General features: G+C 41.4%; 1 protein-coding gene across 2 annotated transcripts in view; it reads left to right on the top strand.

The window, feature by feature from the left end:
- col4a1 (collagen, type IV, alpha 1) overlaps positions 1-16,604 on the top strand; it is a 105,720-nt gene that overhangs the window by 76,678 nt on the left and 12,438 nt on the right. For both annotated transcript variants that reach the window (XM_034185807.1, XM_034185808.1), the window contains exons 25-37: positions 2,833-3,024; positions 7,851-8,019; positions 8,126-8,218; positions 8,479-8,583; positions 8,705-8,802; positions 11,344-11,494; positions 11,591-11,704; positions 11,831-11,998; positions 12,130-12,219; positions 12,337-12,489; positions 12,638-12,736; positions 13,023-13,112; positions 16,237-16,376. In XM_034185807.1, the coding sequence (XP_034041698.1) occupies positions 2,833-3,024; positions 7,851-8,019; positions 8,126-8,218; positions 8,479-8,583; positions 8,705-8,802; positions 11,344-11,494; positions 11,591-11,704; positions 11,831-11,998; positions 12,130-12,219; positions 12,337-12,489; positions 12,638-12,736; positions 13,023-13,112; positions 16,237-16,376 (1,662 nt within the window). The remainder of the gene's footprint in view (positions 1-2,832; positions 3,025-7,850; positions 8,020-8,125; positions 8,219-8,478; positions 8,584-8,704; positions 8,803-11,343; positions 11,495-11,590; positions 11,705-11,830; positions 11,999-12,129; positions 12,220-12,336; positions 12,490-12,637; positions 12,737-13,022; positions 13,113-16,236; positions 16,377-16,604) is intronic.

Genomic DNA, 16,604 nt, shown 5'->3' on the forward strand with positions numbered 1-16,604 from the left:
AGAGTCTACCTCAGGCAACGCCAATAGTCCCAGTTCAATTTATTTTATTTATATAGTGCTAAATGACAACAACTCTGTCTCACAGCACTTCACACGGGTAAGGTCTAACCAACCCCTCTGAGCAAAGACACAGGTGACAGTGGTAAAGAAAAATTGCCTCTGGTGTTATTGAGGAAGAAATCTTCAGCAGACCAGACTCAGAGGGGTGACAAACTGTTGGGCCATTTTAACAGTTACAAGGTTTTTTACAAAAGCTGGGGAAAACACCAAGAAAAAAACAGAAACAGAAAAAACAGATGAGCAACAAAAACAGAGTCCGTTATTGAAATAAAACCGATCCATCTTGGTGCTTCGTCTTTGTTTCCAGATCTTGAATAGGTAGGGCATCCTAAGGTCAGTCTGGTGCCCTAGGGTGCAGGGCCAACATCCATTAAAGTGCTTGTCAGTGCCTCAGACAAAGAGAAAAAGAGCAGAATCAGTTGGCTTGAAATAACTGCACCAAAGGCATTAATTCATCAACAGAAACCAACAGGGAAGCAAAGAGATTACGAAAGCGGTCACCAGCAGTTAGTCCTGTGCTTCACTAACAGACCAAGAATTTAGATGCAGTGATGCTGAGACCTGTTGCATTCAAGGGTGCAATTTAGAACTAGAAATTGGGGGGGGGGGGGGGGGGGACAAAGTGCGAGGCCTGCAGGGCTGAAGCCCATAGGCTGGGGGTCTGGGGGCCACTTTAGGCCCCCAGAAGCCAACGGTTTCTAGATAAGCTCAGATGCATTCTGAGCATCCAGAACAGTAATTTTAATGTTTGAGAAGACCATAAAGTAGACACCATTTGACTTATGCAATTTGAAACTGTGGATAAGTACTTTATTCTGAGAATAGCCAGCATTGATTTTATTAACATCCTGGTGTAAATAAGGTATCACCACATGTGTAGAACTCAAAAAGAATGATAGGCTGAGTTTTCATTAAAAAACAACAACTGCAATGTAGTAAAATGTATTCAGAAATATGAAAGAACAGGCTCTTAATTATTAACTATCGCATACTGTATTTTTTTTCTCAAGATTTGTTTTTGCATAAGTTTGAAAAAACAACAGATCATAAGTTTAGGATAAATTACTTATCATGAATTTAATTTTCAAAGTGGCACTAATGACAACACTCATACTGAACATAATTTTGCTTGCATAGACTGATTTTGGAGATCAAGCAATAATTGCAGATGGGCTTTCTGAGGTCCCAGATAGCTTTTCTGATTTCCTTTTCTAACTTTCAGAATTTAGTAAATTAGCATATGGTCCATTGATACTTATGTGTAGACACTAGTCCCTAGAGGCAACTATTTTTGGTTTCAAATCTGGGCAAATGCAGTGCCAGAAAATTCTGAATGTGACAAACACGAAACAGGTGTTTTAAACAAGTCAATGCTGCTAAAAATACAAACTTGCAGAAACAAAGATACTATTCTGACATGGTTTTGCACATAAGACTGGCATAGCATGTTTCAGGTACACACATATATGTCAGAAGATGGGGGGGACATACCATATTCTGTCCCCCCTGGTTGAAAGGGTGGGGGGGGACATGTCCCCCCATCCCCCACCAATTGCGCCCATGGTTGCATTGCTAATAATATGAAGTAAAAGGAGAGGAAACATTTTGACCGTTAATGATCTTTTCACAGGTTCACCTACGGAAAGCTTGTTACGACTTTTGCTTCCTCTTGTCTGCTCTTATATGACCAATATGTCTAGCTGTATTTGTTCTCAAAAAGGGACTGAATTAAGATCATCTGTTCAGATCTGGGAACATGTGCTGGTGCTTCATGTAGCCTCATCCACCACACCATGGACCCACCCTGGGTCCTGAACAGCACCCATCCATGCAGTCTATCAGCCCATCCCATCTTCCTAAAAGTAGCTACTGTATCTATCTGCGGCACTCACTTATAAAAAAAAGTAATTGGTTTTACTGGATCAGAACTTTTATTTGGATCTGCAGTTAGTCCAACACATTCATAAATTTTAACATAAATGTGTCTGGTTAACCGCCCTCAACATCTATGTAATATTTTCTTACAAATTAATGAAAATGTACAAAAAAGAAAAAAAGATTCCAGTATTGCAAGAGAGCGAGTAAGTGCTGTGTGACTCCCCCTGAACAGGACGCCAGTTCAGAGCGGGTTACTTCCCCACCCAAGCCTGATACCCATTTACAGCTGGATGACTGGGACGATGCAGATAAAGTGTCTTTACCAAACACATAGACAGGTAGCATGACCCGGACTCAAACCTACATCTATCTATATACTGGTTAGACCTGGGTGTGAGCTCATGCAGCTACGTACTTGGTTACAAGTTGGGGGAAAAAATCTCTGACACTTTTTCCTTTATTGGGATCTCCTCCCAAATGTAATGGGTTATTCCTTGGCTCATGCTCTAATGGTTAGAGCATGAGCCAATAATAATAATAATCTTGGTAGATAGTTAGAGTCTGATAACCCTCTACCAAGTTTGATAAATTTTGCTTGGTAGTTTTTGTTTAATCCAGCTAACAGTCAAACATACCAACAAATTGTAATGAAAACACAACCTTCTTGGTTGAGCTTCTTAAAATATGTATATGCACAAGCTGGGATCAAATCTATTTGAAAATATTTTAATGACTGAGGCCCAGTATTACATTGTCCATTATTTTATGACAAGTATGTATTGTAAAACTACAGCAACACTTTTTAAAATACTTATTTAAATTTTTATTTAATGTATGAAGACAAGAGTGTGGTAATTTTAATAACTTGAGGATACTTTGTTGACCTGTGTGCAGGGTGACCCCGGACCTCCTGGATTGATAGGAGCACCTGGTGCGGTTGGTGAGCCGGGAGACATTTATGTAGGTCCTGGTCTGAAGGGCAACAAAGGTTTACCCGGTCCTGCTGGCTCACCGGGGTTACCAGGCTCCGACGGTCAACCAGGGAGAGATGGTGCCCCAGGTGTACCTGGCCACAAAGGTGAACCTGTAAGTGTAATATAATAGTGTATTAAATGCTGCTATCGGGGAAAAAAACTGAGTTAAAAAGACAGTCATCTGTGAAATGGATAATTAGGATCTTAGAAGAAATTCTACTCAATTTTTGACTCATGTTGTAGATAAACACAAGGGCCTGATATACTAAAGGTTTGTGTGTAAAGCGCAAACACAGTGGCACTCCCAAATACATTGTTTACTAACAGTGCACAACGAGGATTGCGCCTGTCAAATGTGTAAAAATAGTGTGTATTGTGTCCATTTAACACAGCTGTTTACGAGGTCTGTTAGAAAAGTATCCTACCTTTTTATGTTTTGCAATAACCTTATGGATTTGAATCACGTGTGATTGCATCAGCCAAGCTTGAACCTTCGTGCGCATGCGTGAGTTTTTCCACGCCTGTCGGTTGCGTCATTCGCCTGTGAGCAGGCTTTGTGTGAGCACTGGTCCTCCCCCCTCGTCGGATTTTCATTGTGAGGAAAATGTTTGAACAGCTGGAGCAGCAATGCATCAAATTTTTCCAGAAACTGTGAGAGACAGCCAGGTGGAAACCATTCGGAAAATTCAGATGGCTTTCGGTGAAGATCTTATGGGCATCACACAGATTAAGGAGCATTACAACCGGATTAAAGACGGCCCACAGCAGCTGAGGGCGCGTCGCGCTTCGAGCAGCCATCGACAGGCTGAAATGACCAGATCATTTCCAAACTGAATGCTGTGTTGATCCGGGACGTCGTCTGACTACCAGAGAAATGGTAGAAAAGGTGGACATCAGCACTTTTCCGGCACATTCCACTGTTAAAGGAGATTTTGTCATGAAAACAGGAGCGGAGGACTTCGCCACAGAGCCGCTAATGGCGCGGAACGAAAGCACCTCCGTGTTGCTCTCACAGGACATGTTGTGACATGCTCATCTCTTCGACAATTTCTCGGATACTCACTCGACTGAAAAGCCACCCAAAGCCGTCTGAATCTTCCGAATGGTGGAAGAGCTGGGCATGTCCTGTGAGACTTCCAACACGGAGGTGCTTTTTGTTCTGCGCCATTACGCGGCTCCGTCCTGACGCGCGAATTCCGCCGCACATCTTTCATTACAAAATCTCCTGTAACAATGTAATGTGCCGAAAAAGTGCTATGTCCACCTCTCTTGCTATTTCTCTGGTAGTCACACGATGTCCCGGATCAACACAGCATTCACTTTGGAAATGATCTGGTCGTTTCAGCCTGTCAATGGCCGCTCGAAGCGCAACGCGCCCTCAGCAGCTGTGGGCCATCTTTAATCCAGTTGTAATGCTCCTTAATCTCTGTGATGCCCACTGAATCTTCACCAAAAGCCATCTGAATTTTCCGAATGGTTTCCACCTGGCTGTCTCTCACAGTTTCTGGAAAAATTTTGATGCAGCAAAGCGGCAGTCGCTCAGCCATTTTCCTGACGATGAAAATCCGCCGAGGGGGCTGGACCACTTCTCCCACAAACCGTGCTCACAGGCGAATGACGCAACCGACAGGCGTGTAAAAACTCACACATGCGCACGAAGGTCCTAGCTTGGCTGATGCAATCACACGTGATTCAAATCCATACGGTTTTTGCAAAAAATAAAAAGGTACTGTTGTGAAAGTGTAGTGACACGGACCCACAACAGGGGGCGTAAATGAACGGACAATGAAAGAGTCAAATATGAACACTTTACTGTTGTGAAGAGCACAACCAAACACAGCAGATTACAGAATATGTACAATAGTCAATTAGCAAAGGTGACGTGTGGGCAGGTTCGAGGATAGAGGACGTCTGTCCTGAGAAGAACCGGAACCACACGATTTCCTCCACCACCGAACCTGGAGAATACTGGAGCCGCCAAATCCCGAACACCCCAGGTGGCCACTGTCTCCGCGTGTCGGATCTGGTACTGCTGGCGAGGAGCAGAGACAATCAGATGTGGGTGTGTGAACACCCAGTAACAACAACGGTGGGAATTCCACCTCCACCTCTAACACACACTCGTGCAGTGTCTGAGTAACCACTTATCTGGATATGCAGGCTGAGAAGGTTACCTCCTAAGGTAGACGATATCTCGGCAATGAGGTGGAGATGACGTCTGGTCTTTATGGAGTGGGATGATGAAGTGTAGATGGGTGACAGCTGTCAAGAGATAATGACAGCTGTCACCCCCGGCTGTGTCCGTGGCGGCAGCACCCTCTCGTGCCTGAAGCCCGCACTTCAGGCAGGGCACCCTCTGGTGGTGGGCCAGCAGTACCTCCTCTTCTGGCGGCCCACACAACAGGTACGTTACTTTTCTAACAGACCTCGTATGTAGGACTAGCTGGTGTACCCGGCGCTGCCCGGGTTAACCTGTTTTAGACATAAGCCAAATGCCAATCATTTTAATCAAAACAATTGTCCAACATTTGTTTTTGTAATGCTGATGTCTTATAAATATAATAGTTAATGGGCTAAAGTTTGTCCAGCAGAACTATAAGAGGTGAACTCCCCAAACTAAGTGGAAATACTTGGTTAAAAGATAAAGACATTTGAAGTCCTTCATGCAGACTTTGTTTTGCAATCAAATTTATAACAAAATTACACACAAAAGGTAGGTAACAGTAAATGTAAATATCAATGAATCAAAATTGAGGTAGTGGTGCATTTCACTGTTTTTACATTGCAATAATTTTACAAACAAAATTAATATATTCAGACAGGAAAGCAAACTGGGTTGTACAGGACATTCAAGTGCTCAACATTTGAGCACTTGAATGTCCTAGTGCTCAAATATATATATATATAGCCACTTATGTTTATATAATACAGTCTCCACCACTATGTTGAAAATGACTAGCACATTGTTTATCATTATTTAGGCATGAAAACAATAAGGGCTATGGCACTCTGACATTTGACCCCATTGACCTTGACCTTCACCCAAATGATTGCATTTGGGTGAAGGTCAAGACCTTTGGCTGACCTTGCCAGGGCATTTCTGAAATCCACTGAACTGTGAGCCATATTTGATCCAAATCGGGTTGAAAATATAATTCCTCGGTTCTTTAAGGACAATTTTGAGGCCATCCTTCACTGATATATTATGTTTGTTAGGAATCAGCAAGAGGACCTGGGAGGAGTAGTCCACCAAACAGAGAGGCAGACAGAAGCCCCAGTGATTGACCTTTGGAAAATCTGACCTTGCCTGGGCTGACCCAATGATCTTGACCCTTACCAAAAAAAAAAAAAAAAAAAAAAAAAAAATAATTATGGGGATCATTGTCATCCACATATCATGGTGGAAATGGAAAAAATAACCTGGGAGAAATAGGGGCACCTACAAATTAACAAAAAATTTGACCTTTGACTCCAACGATATTGACAACGCATCCCTTAAGGGCTGAAGGTCTTGGGGCAGTTTCCACCAAACTGACCCAAGCACCTGATAGGTGTAAGGCAGTGTTTTTCAACCTTTTTTGAGCCGCGGCACCCTTTTTATATTTACAAAATCCTGCGGCACACCACCAACTAAAATAATATTATAATGCTATTACCTCTGGTTTTGCGCAAAACCCAATTATCGCAATAGAAAATCGATACAGAAAACATCGCATTTCGAAAATCCTCAAGCATTTTGCGCTCTGATCTCAAGTAGGGCTTTCACGATTAGGAATTTCTGGAGACGATTAATTGTCAGACAAATAATTGCGATTGACGAATATATTGTCTATTTTTTTTTCTTTTTTCCCCTTCTTTATATTCTACTATTGTAGTATAATTACACAACTCTGGAAGAACGTTTGGCTTCTGTGAGTGGAGAAACTGGGAATGGTGCAACATTTTTATTTTTATCTTCATTTTACATACAGTCCCAACTTTTTCTGATTTGTGGTTGTTTCTGTTGCATTTCTGAAATTGTTTCTCCTCATCAGTCACGTTTTGTGCTTAAACACTACATTAAGCTTAAGATTGAACAAATAAATACCTTTGGAAAATAACAGCTGTTAAAGTTCAGAGTTCTCACCTGCTTTTTGTGATCTCTGCGTCTGAACATTGTTTTTTTTTTTTGTGGCTCAGTTCATTCATATATTCTCATTTTTTAAATATGTTTTTAAATATATTTGACCATTTATTTCATCTCATGATCTCATAAATTCAGCATACGACGCGCACATGGTGTGAACAGGACGGTAACGGCAGAATCACACCTTTAGAGAAAGTTCAGAGAGAAGTAAAGGCAGCATCACGTTTCCGTTTTGTTAACGTTCACTCGGGTTTAAAATCCTCTCTCTGCTCCGCGCTCGCTGCGCACTGAACGTGTCGCGCCTGCATTCAGGAATCTCCCTCACTCACCCCCTCCCTCACCCACCCCCTCCCCTCCCTCGCAGTCTGCAGCCTGTTAACTCCGCGCGCGTGCACACACAGGCACAGACACACACACCGACAGCTCCGCATTTTAGAAGGCTTTTGAAGAAGACGGCACTGTTTTAATCGGCCGTCAGCCTCCTTGTTATTGTCCCGCCTTAAGACGAGAGCGAGGCTGCAGCACAATGACGTCAGATTCTGAGTCGTTTTATGCTTTGTGGATAAAATAAATAATTCACGGTAATCGCGAATATGAAAACTAATCGCGAATATGAAAAATACCCACGGCACCCCTGACGATCGATCACGGCACCCTAGGGTGCCGCGGCACCCCGGTTGAGAATCACTGGTGTAAGGGAATGAACAAAGACCCACATACAAACAAACGTTTCTCAAATTCTTGTACAGTGATATGCCTACAATGTCAAGCTAGATAAAGTGGATGTCCTTGAGCTCTGTTCCTGCTTTCAGGCCAAAGAGGGTATCAAGGGTGAGCGTGGACAGGATGGAAATCCTGGTGTCATTGGCCCTCCAGGAGAGAGGGGCCCTCCTGGGCGGCCAGGCTATGGCCGCCCAGGAGAGCCTGGAGAGAAGGGCAGTCAGGGGAAGCCAGGTCATTCTGGAATTCCTGGATTGCCAGGTAGGCAGGACAAATTCACAACAACTATAAACAAATATGCACTTTGGGTTGTATCTTGGGTTCTGTTCAGTTATTGTGCTTATGTGAGGCATGTTTATTGCACCAGGTCAAAAAGGGGAGCCAGGTAAAGGTGTAAGCATGCCTGGACCTCCTGGTATACCTGGACCACGAGGAGAAATGGGCAGACCAGGAATTCAAGGTTAGTAACACCATGTTTTGATTTCTGTTGCACCAAAACATACATCAAACTCTGACTTACTAGGTAATTTACGGAGTTACTGAGATTTGAGGTGAGTATAGATAAGATAACAAAGAGGAGACACTGAACCCAACGTACTTAACTGTTCAGCTTTGGGGCACATTTGGGGCACATCAACCTCACACAAACCAAAGTACCATAAAAAATGGTGTTAAATTGTTGGTTACTGTTTTCACTGTGTTGTTTATTACTAACTGCAGGTGACAGAGGTGTGCAAGGAGACGCTGGTGTGCCAGGTTTCCCTGGAGAGAAGGGTGACCCTGGGTTCCCCGGATTTGGATTGCCTGGCCCAACTGGTCCTAAAGGTAAAACTAGAAACTTCTCCTCTTGGTGGGATGCTGAAGACAGATTTCATATTATATACAATACTTACGAGCATGTACAAGTGCAAAATTCAGAGCCTTTTGTTTGTTCCCAAACATTCAGGTATATCAGGTATTCCTGGAGCTCCAGGATTACCAGGAGATAGTGGAAGACCAGGACGGGATGGGCTGCCAGGAGATCCTGGTCCATCTGGACAAAAAGTGTGCATTTTTATTTATTTATTTGTATAATTAGATACATTAAGCTTTCACACAAGTCTGCTGAGAAAATTAATCAGGTTTGCGTGTCTTGTTGCAGTTTATTTATAGTTCTGGAAGATTCCCATGTAGTTACTTGTAATCCTGCATATGCTACTGTGCTATGAGTGTGGAACTGAAAATGAAAATAATAGCAAAACATTCTAAAACCGTCTAAAACAGAAGGTACCCCGTTCAAGACCACCTGTGCCCATTCTGCATGTAGTGTGGAGTTGCATCAAGAAGGACATTGGGAGTAAAACTTGTAACAAATCAACAGTGTTTCGGATCTGCTGTAGCAACCCCAAAGGGAAAAGTCAAAATATACATTATTTCCTCAAAATCAAGCTTGTTTTTGGGTTAACTGTAAGCTAGCTAGCAATAAAGTAGCTACCAGATACACTGGAAAACTGATGATAACTTCACAGTTACATCAAAGGAAGATGATTTTGCTAATGTATGTACTCTCGCCTCAACTGCAATTTCTGTTTACGCAGTTCATACTTTGATAGAATAAGATTTTATGCTACTGTATTGTACAACACAGCTAGCTAAAATGTTAGCCAAAATGTTTCCATTTTGGACCATTTTTACTTTGCCTCAAATTTTAGTATTTAGTGCTATGTGACTAAAACGATTAATCCAGGTTTTGAGTATATTTCTTATTGTTACATGGGAAACAAGGTACCAGTAGATTCAGTAGATTCTCACAAATCCAACAAGACCAAGCATTCATGATATGCACACTCTTAAGGCTATGAAATTGGGCTATTAGTAAAAAAAAGTAGAAAAGGGGGTGTTCACAATAATAGTAGCATCTGCTGTTGACGCTACAAACTCAAAACTATTACGTTCAAACTGCTTTTTTAGCAATCCTGTGAATCACTAAACTAGTATTTAGTTGTATAACCACAGTATTTCATGATTTCTTCACATCTGCGAGGCATTAATTTTGTTGGTTTGGAACCAAGATTTTGCTTGTTTATTAGTGTGCTTGGGGTCATTTTCTTGTTGAAACACCCATTTCAAGGGCATGTCCTCTTCAGCATAAGGCAACATGACCTCTTCAAGTATTTTGACATAACCAAACTGATCCATGATACCTGGTATGCGATATATAGGCCCAACACCATAGTAGGAGAAACATGCCCATATCGTGATGCTTGCGCCACCATGCTTCACTGTCTTCACTGTGAACTGTGGCTTGAATTCAGAGTTTGGGGGTCATCTCACAAACTGTCTGCGGCCCTTGGACCCAAAAAGAACAATTTTACTCTCATCAGTCCACAAAATATTCCTCCATTTCTCTTTAGGCCAGTTGATGTGTTCTTTGGCAAATTGTAACCTCTTCTGCACGTCTTTTATTTAACAGAGGGATTTTGCGGGGGATTCTTGCAAATAAATTAGCTTCACACAGGCGTCTTCTAACTGTCACAGCAATTACAGGTAACTCCAGACTGTCTTTGATCATCCTGGAGCTGATCAATGGGTGAGCCTTTGCCATTCTGGTTATTCTTCTATGTTGATTTTGATGTTTTCTTCCAAGCGTCTGTTTTTTTTTTTTTTTTTTTGTCCATTTTAAAGCATTGGAGATCATTGTAGATGAACAGCCTATAATTTTTTGCACCTGTGTATAAGTTTTCCCCGCTCCAACTTTTTAATCAAACTACGCTGTTCTTCTGAACAATGTCTTGAACGTCCCATTTTCCTCAGGCTTTCAAAGAGAAAAGCATGTTTAACAGATGCTGGCTTCATCCTTAAATAGGGGACACCTGATTCACACCTGTTTGTTCCACAAAATTGACGAACTCACTGACTGAATGCCACACTACTATTATTGTGAACACCCCCTTTTCTACTTTTTTTTTTTTACTAATAGCCCAATTTCATAGTCTTAAGAGTGTGCATATCATGAATGCTTGGTCTTGTTGGATTTGTGAGAATCTACTGAATCTACTGGTACCTTGTTTCCCATGTAACAATAAGAAATATACTAAAAACCTGGATTAATCTTTTTAGTCACATAGCACTACTATTATTCTGAACACTACTGTACATGCAAAATAAGTGTTTGAAATGCTAAAAACATGCACCCTTCCGGTTGTCCTGTGACATGTTCACATTCATTCACAAAATTACATTTTAATGAATGAATTGATTTGTACCTTGAAATTTTGCCTTCAAAAAAAAAAAAACTGTAATATGAAGAGCTGATGTGAAAGATAACTTTTACAAACAAAGTTGTTTCATTTAATCTCTTTTAGTTTATTACTAAAAGAGATTACTAAAAGAGACTGAATGGTTTCATTGGGATAAAAACAAAGTTTTGGGATTGGATTCCAGTAGAGTTTGGGAGATCTCTAGAGTATTATGTCAAAAACTGTTGAAGCTGTCCTGCAGCCTCATGATGGATCATCAACATGATGAACTGGGAGATTTGAATATTAGTTAAAATAAGTACCACAACAGTTGACACATGATATTTGATATTATGATATATTTCAGGGTGAACCAGGACGGGGTCTGCCAGGCCCAAAAGGTTCACAAGGCCTCCCAGGAATAACTGGCTTCCCAGGTGATAAGGGTAGCATTGGGCTGCCTGGTGTTCCTGGACAAAAAGGAGATCCAGGGCCACCAGGTTCTCAGGGTGTCAAAGGTAATGTTGGATTCATTTCATAATAAGGTATCATAAGTTCAAAGGCCCACATCCTGTTCCAAGACCTGATTTTATTTCAATAATATTGAAAATTAGGTGATGTGGGACCATCGGGGCCTCCAGGTGTGACTGGTTTACCAGGTCCTCCAGGAAAAGGCTTGCCAGGAGCATCTGGGACCCAAGGACCACCAGGAGAGCCTGGACCATATGGTGAGTACAAATAGCCAACCACTGTGTGATTATAGTCAGATTGTAAATCTTTAGATTATTGTCAGTTGCTGCTGCAAAAATTGTGAAAAACCTTAAACCTCACTGATTGCACATGTTCCCATGTAGGCAGGGATGGTGTGAAGGGAGAAAAGGGTCATGCAGGACCTCCTGGTTTAGATATGCCTGGACCTCAGGGAGATAAAGGAGATACTGGGTTCCCAGGATTACCAGGTTCCAAAGGACTGCCTGGGCCACCAGGCCTGTCAGGAAGGGATGGACACATTGGACAACCAGGTGAGATTGACGAATATGTTGACAAGGGGAACAAAAAAAAAAGTTTTATTGAGGGCTGTTCCTCACATGGTCTTTTTGACTCTTTCTTCACTTTGTAAATTATACTTATAATCTCTTTGTGTATGTTAAAGGTCCTAAAGGTGAGATGGGAGTCATGGGGACCCCAGGACCACCAGGATTTCCTGGAGCACCTGGTACACCAGGATCTTCTGGTCCAAGAGGTGAGGAACACCAAATGGTGAAAATTGTATTATTCAGGTAGATTTTTGGTTTGACATTTCTGCCCATCTAATACCATTAGCAGAGAAAATATTTATCTTTTGCACCGTCTCTCTCAGGTGACCCTGGCATTGGTGGACAAAAAGGGGAGACTGGTAAACCTGGACCTAAAGGAGAAAGGGGAGAGCGTGGTCCAAAGGGGGCTCCTGGCAACATGACTGAGTATGAGAAGGAGCACATGAAGGGAGAGAAAGGAGACACTGGAGACAGGGGTATGAACCGCTGTACTTTTTTTTGTCCAACTTTTGCCTTATAAAGACAAAACATTCTGCCGCTCAACCCGAAGGCGAAAAATAACAAACACACATCAGAGTCCACATGTGTGCGGTGTTTTAATTTTGTTGTTGTTATTTCTATCAGGTAAACCTGGTACGACTGGGCAAAAGGGCCACCCTGGACTATCTGGAGACCCTGGAATGCCAGGCAAAGATGGAGAGCCTGGTTCACCTGGACAACCAGGTGTGCTAACTGACCACAGAAATGTAGTGGAATATTTATTTATTTATTTATTTTTTTGTCCAGATCTGTTACACCACAAAAAAAAACAAAAAAACAAACAAACACAAAAACTGGTGTGTAAACAGCATAAACTGTTGTAAATCTATTTTTGTTTGTCTTTTACTTTGAATAAACTCTTTATTTTTTTGGGCGGGGTGTTATTCACAGGTCTTCATCATGATCTGAAAATTGTGAAGTAGAAGTTTTTTACATTCACACTGTTTTTCACATTTTTTAAATGTGTCAGGTGCGAAAGGAGACTTAGGTTTTCCTGGAGAGCCTGGTGTTATGGGACCACCAGGACAAAAAGGCAATATCGGAGAGATGGGAATTCCAGGTAGGCACACAAATATAAGGGAATATATATATATATATATATATATATATATATATATATATATATATATATGTATATATATATATATGTATATGTATATATATATATATATATGTATATGTATATATATATATATATATGTATATATATATGTGTGTAGTCATTGTCATTGTGTTAGTCATGGAAATGCCAATGAGTATTGTTGGGTTTGCACCCTGTTTTTAAAGAAATGAGAGGCACAAACACTGAAAAGAAACCAGTCAGAGAGAGACAAATATATATTTTTTGCTCTGCGCAGAGGAGGAGAACAATGAAGCAGCTTGTAAGTGCTCAGCTACAAAGCTCTCCTAAAATCTCCTCCTCTGGCCCAGCCTTTTATTTAGTTCAACATGAGAAAAAACAAACAAGGACAGTCGGGAGAGGTTACACATGAGTCATGTCTGCAAGAGGGAGATATTGGGACAAGGTGACTGCTGGAACCTTCCATTCCTGTGACATGAACCTTGTGGCTCGTCAAAGCAGGATAAGGCAAAATGAAAAATAGTTTGCTCAATCATGAAGAATGCAGACAACAGGTCTTTCTTTCTAAAACCTCCTCTTCTCACAAAGAGGAAAAATAATAAGCATAAACTATAAGAAAATAAATAATAATAATATAAGCATAAACTAAAGAAAATAAATGATAATAAGAGCATGAACTATATAAAATCCTTGACAAGTATGAGTGTTTCTGTGTGAATACATGTATGTATTGTTTTTAATTATGCATTGTGAAACTTAAGTAAAAAACAAAAAGTGCATACTTTCACCACCGTACTAAATTCCAAAGTTAAAGTGATAATGTCTAGTGGTTAAGGTGTTGGGCTTGAGTCCAGAAGTGTTGTGAAGGTGTAGGAACACAGACCCACAACAGGGGGCGTTAAATGAACGGACAATGGATAAGCCAAACAGTAACAATTTAATGTTGTGAAGTGCACAACGGAATACAGACAAATACAGTTTTGGTACCACAGACAATTATATGTTGAGTGACGTGTGGGCAGGCTTGAGGATAGGAGACGTCTGTCCTGAACCGAGCCGGATCCCACACGGCTTTCACCGCCAATGGATCTGAAGAACACCGGAGCCGCCAAGTCCTGGATCCCCAGGTGGCCACTGTCTCCAGCTGTCAGACCTGGTACTGCTGGCAGAGAACAGAAACAGTTTTGATGAGTGTGAGTTCGCACACTCAGTAATCCCACCGTCTGTGTTCTTTAGGGAGGGAGCACCTCCACCTCCAATCACACACTCGAGCAGCTCCTGTCTAACCACTTATCTGGTTGGGGTGTGAAGCGAAGCCGTCGCTGATCACACCAAACTCCAATCCCACCGATAAGGCACACCACAGGAAAGCGGCTGCAAAAAGAGTTTAAACTAAGACACAGTTTTCAGTTTAGCAGAGAATTACCTCTTCTAGTAGCTGACTTCTCGGCGAGGAGGTGGAGTTGCAGTCCGGCCTTTATGGTGAGGTTGATGAGTTGGCTGAGTGACAGCTGGTGCTGATGATGTGTGACAGCTGTCACTCCCAGTGGCTTCGACGCCCTCTGTGCTTGAAGCCCGCACTTCAAGCAGGGCGCCATCTGGTGGTGGTGGGCCAGCAGTACCTCCTCTTCAGCGGCCCACACAACAAGAAGATCATGGGTTCAAATCCCCGCCTGACTGGAAAATCACTAAGGGCCCTTGGGCAAGGCCTTTAATCCCCTATTGCTCCCTGTGTGTAGTGAGCACCTTGTATGGCAGCACCCTGACATCGGGGTGAATGTGAGGCATAATTGTAAAGCGCTTTGAGCGTCTGATGCAGATGGAAAAGCACTATATAAATGCATTCCATTTACCATAATGTAATGTTATGCAGATCCTCTTCAGAATTTAATGTTTTTTGTCCAGGCTACATGCAATGATTTATTCCAAAACTTTGGACCAACAAAAGGACCTGGAAAATGCATTGGTCCATCAAGAGCCAACTTTGTTGAAATAAGGTTGGGTACCTTTTACATTTGAAATAATGCTGGTACTGGTTCCTTGAATTACGTGCTCGTACCCAACTGTACCTATTTTCTGTAGTTTACTCACTCTGAAGTAATGAATTCAAAATTTTCTTATGAAATAAATCAAACTATATTAAAAGGCAAGTGGCCTCTGTGTACGTGTATGTGTGCGTGTGTATGGCTTCAATCACGGACAAACTGGGGAGAGCTGACATTTGCCGTTTATGTTTATGTATTTGGAACACGGAAAGTTGATAGGACTAATATTTTTTGAGAAATTGTGGATATAACGTAAAAAAAAAAAAACAATGAACAATGGACGTTGGTAATTACATTCTGGGCTCAGTCCATTCCAAATAATTATAGAAACTTTGTATAATTTGTTACCACCCTTGAAAAATGTCAGCTTCCTATTTTATAAACACTACCCAATCTAAAGCCCGTGGATTCCCACGGACGTGTTAGTTAAAATGTTATTGATTTACAACATTTTATTTTAAATAAAATAAATATGCACACATGTTATAGTGATCAGTGAAAAGCTGCATTAAGAGTAAAAGAAAAAATGTCACTGAACAACAAGAAAGACAAATTATTTGTCCAAACATCATTGAAGTAATGTAGCACTGTGTGCGTGCTTGGAGTTCAACACATCGCCGGAGTGACATCACTCTTTTGATCTGGTACCAAAATTTGGTACAGATTGATTTATTTTGAATCGGTACTTTGTAGTACAGATAAAATTCAGTCAGTACCCTAAAAAGTACAGAGTTCAGTACCCAACTCTAGTTGTAACTTGATGAAGATATTTGTATAAATGTTTGAGAAATTGATTGAACTATAAAAGGGAAAAAAAATATCCACAATCCACATTTGGATTCTGATGAAAACTAAATAAAGAAGAATAAAAATTAAAAACTCCTCTTGGTAAAATCACTCTTTCAGTTCATTTTGGTAGAACCCGGCTACAAATTTGAGGAAATCTATTGACATGTTGAAAAAAGCTACATCTTCTTTTGTTAAGGAAGATGGAAAACGTGATGTAGAATCTACAGCTGGATTTAAAACGTCATATTGTTTTTTTTTTTTTTGCTCAGGCTCAAGTGGTCCAAAGGGTACTAAAGGAGACATCGGTACACCTGGACATCCTGGATTCAAAGGTGCAGGTGGTGAGAAAGGGGACAGGGGAGCAGCTGGTGAGCCAGGTATCGGCACCCCAGGACCTCCAGGAGAGAAGGTAGTGTCTCCTTTGGAGCATCGGCACAAAAGATAAGGAACTTGGGGGTAAAAATGCGACTGTTTGGTAGAATGTAATTTCACCAGCTGAGGTGAGGGGGCTTCCTAAGCATATGGCTCTGGATTGAGACTCATTTTGGTAGTTGGGTCTTAAATTGCTGCATTCTTCACTTTGTAAATGCAGACGATGAAGACGGAGAAAGGGTTTGTTCATGTACGTGCTCTGTTT

The sequence above is a fragment of the Thalassophryne amazonica genome, chromosome 14 (genome assembly GCF_902500255.1).
Source record: "Thalassophryne amazonica chromosome 14, fThaAma1.1, whole genome shotgun sequence".
Lineage (NCBI taxonomy): Eukaryota > Metazoa > Chordata > Actinopteri > Batrachoidiformes > Batrachoididae > Thalassophryne > Thalassophryne amazonica.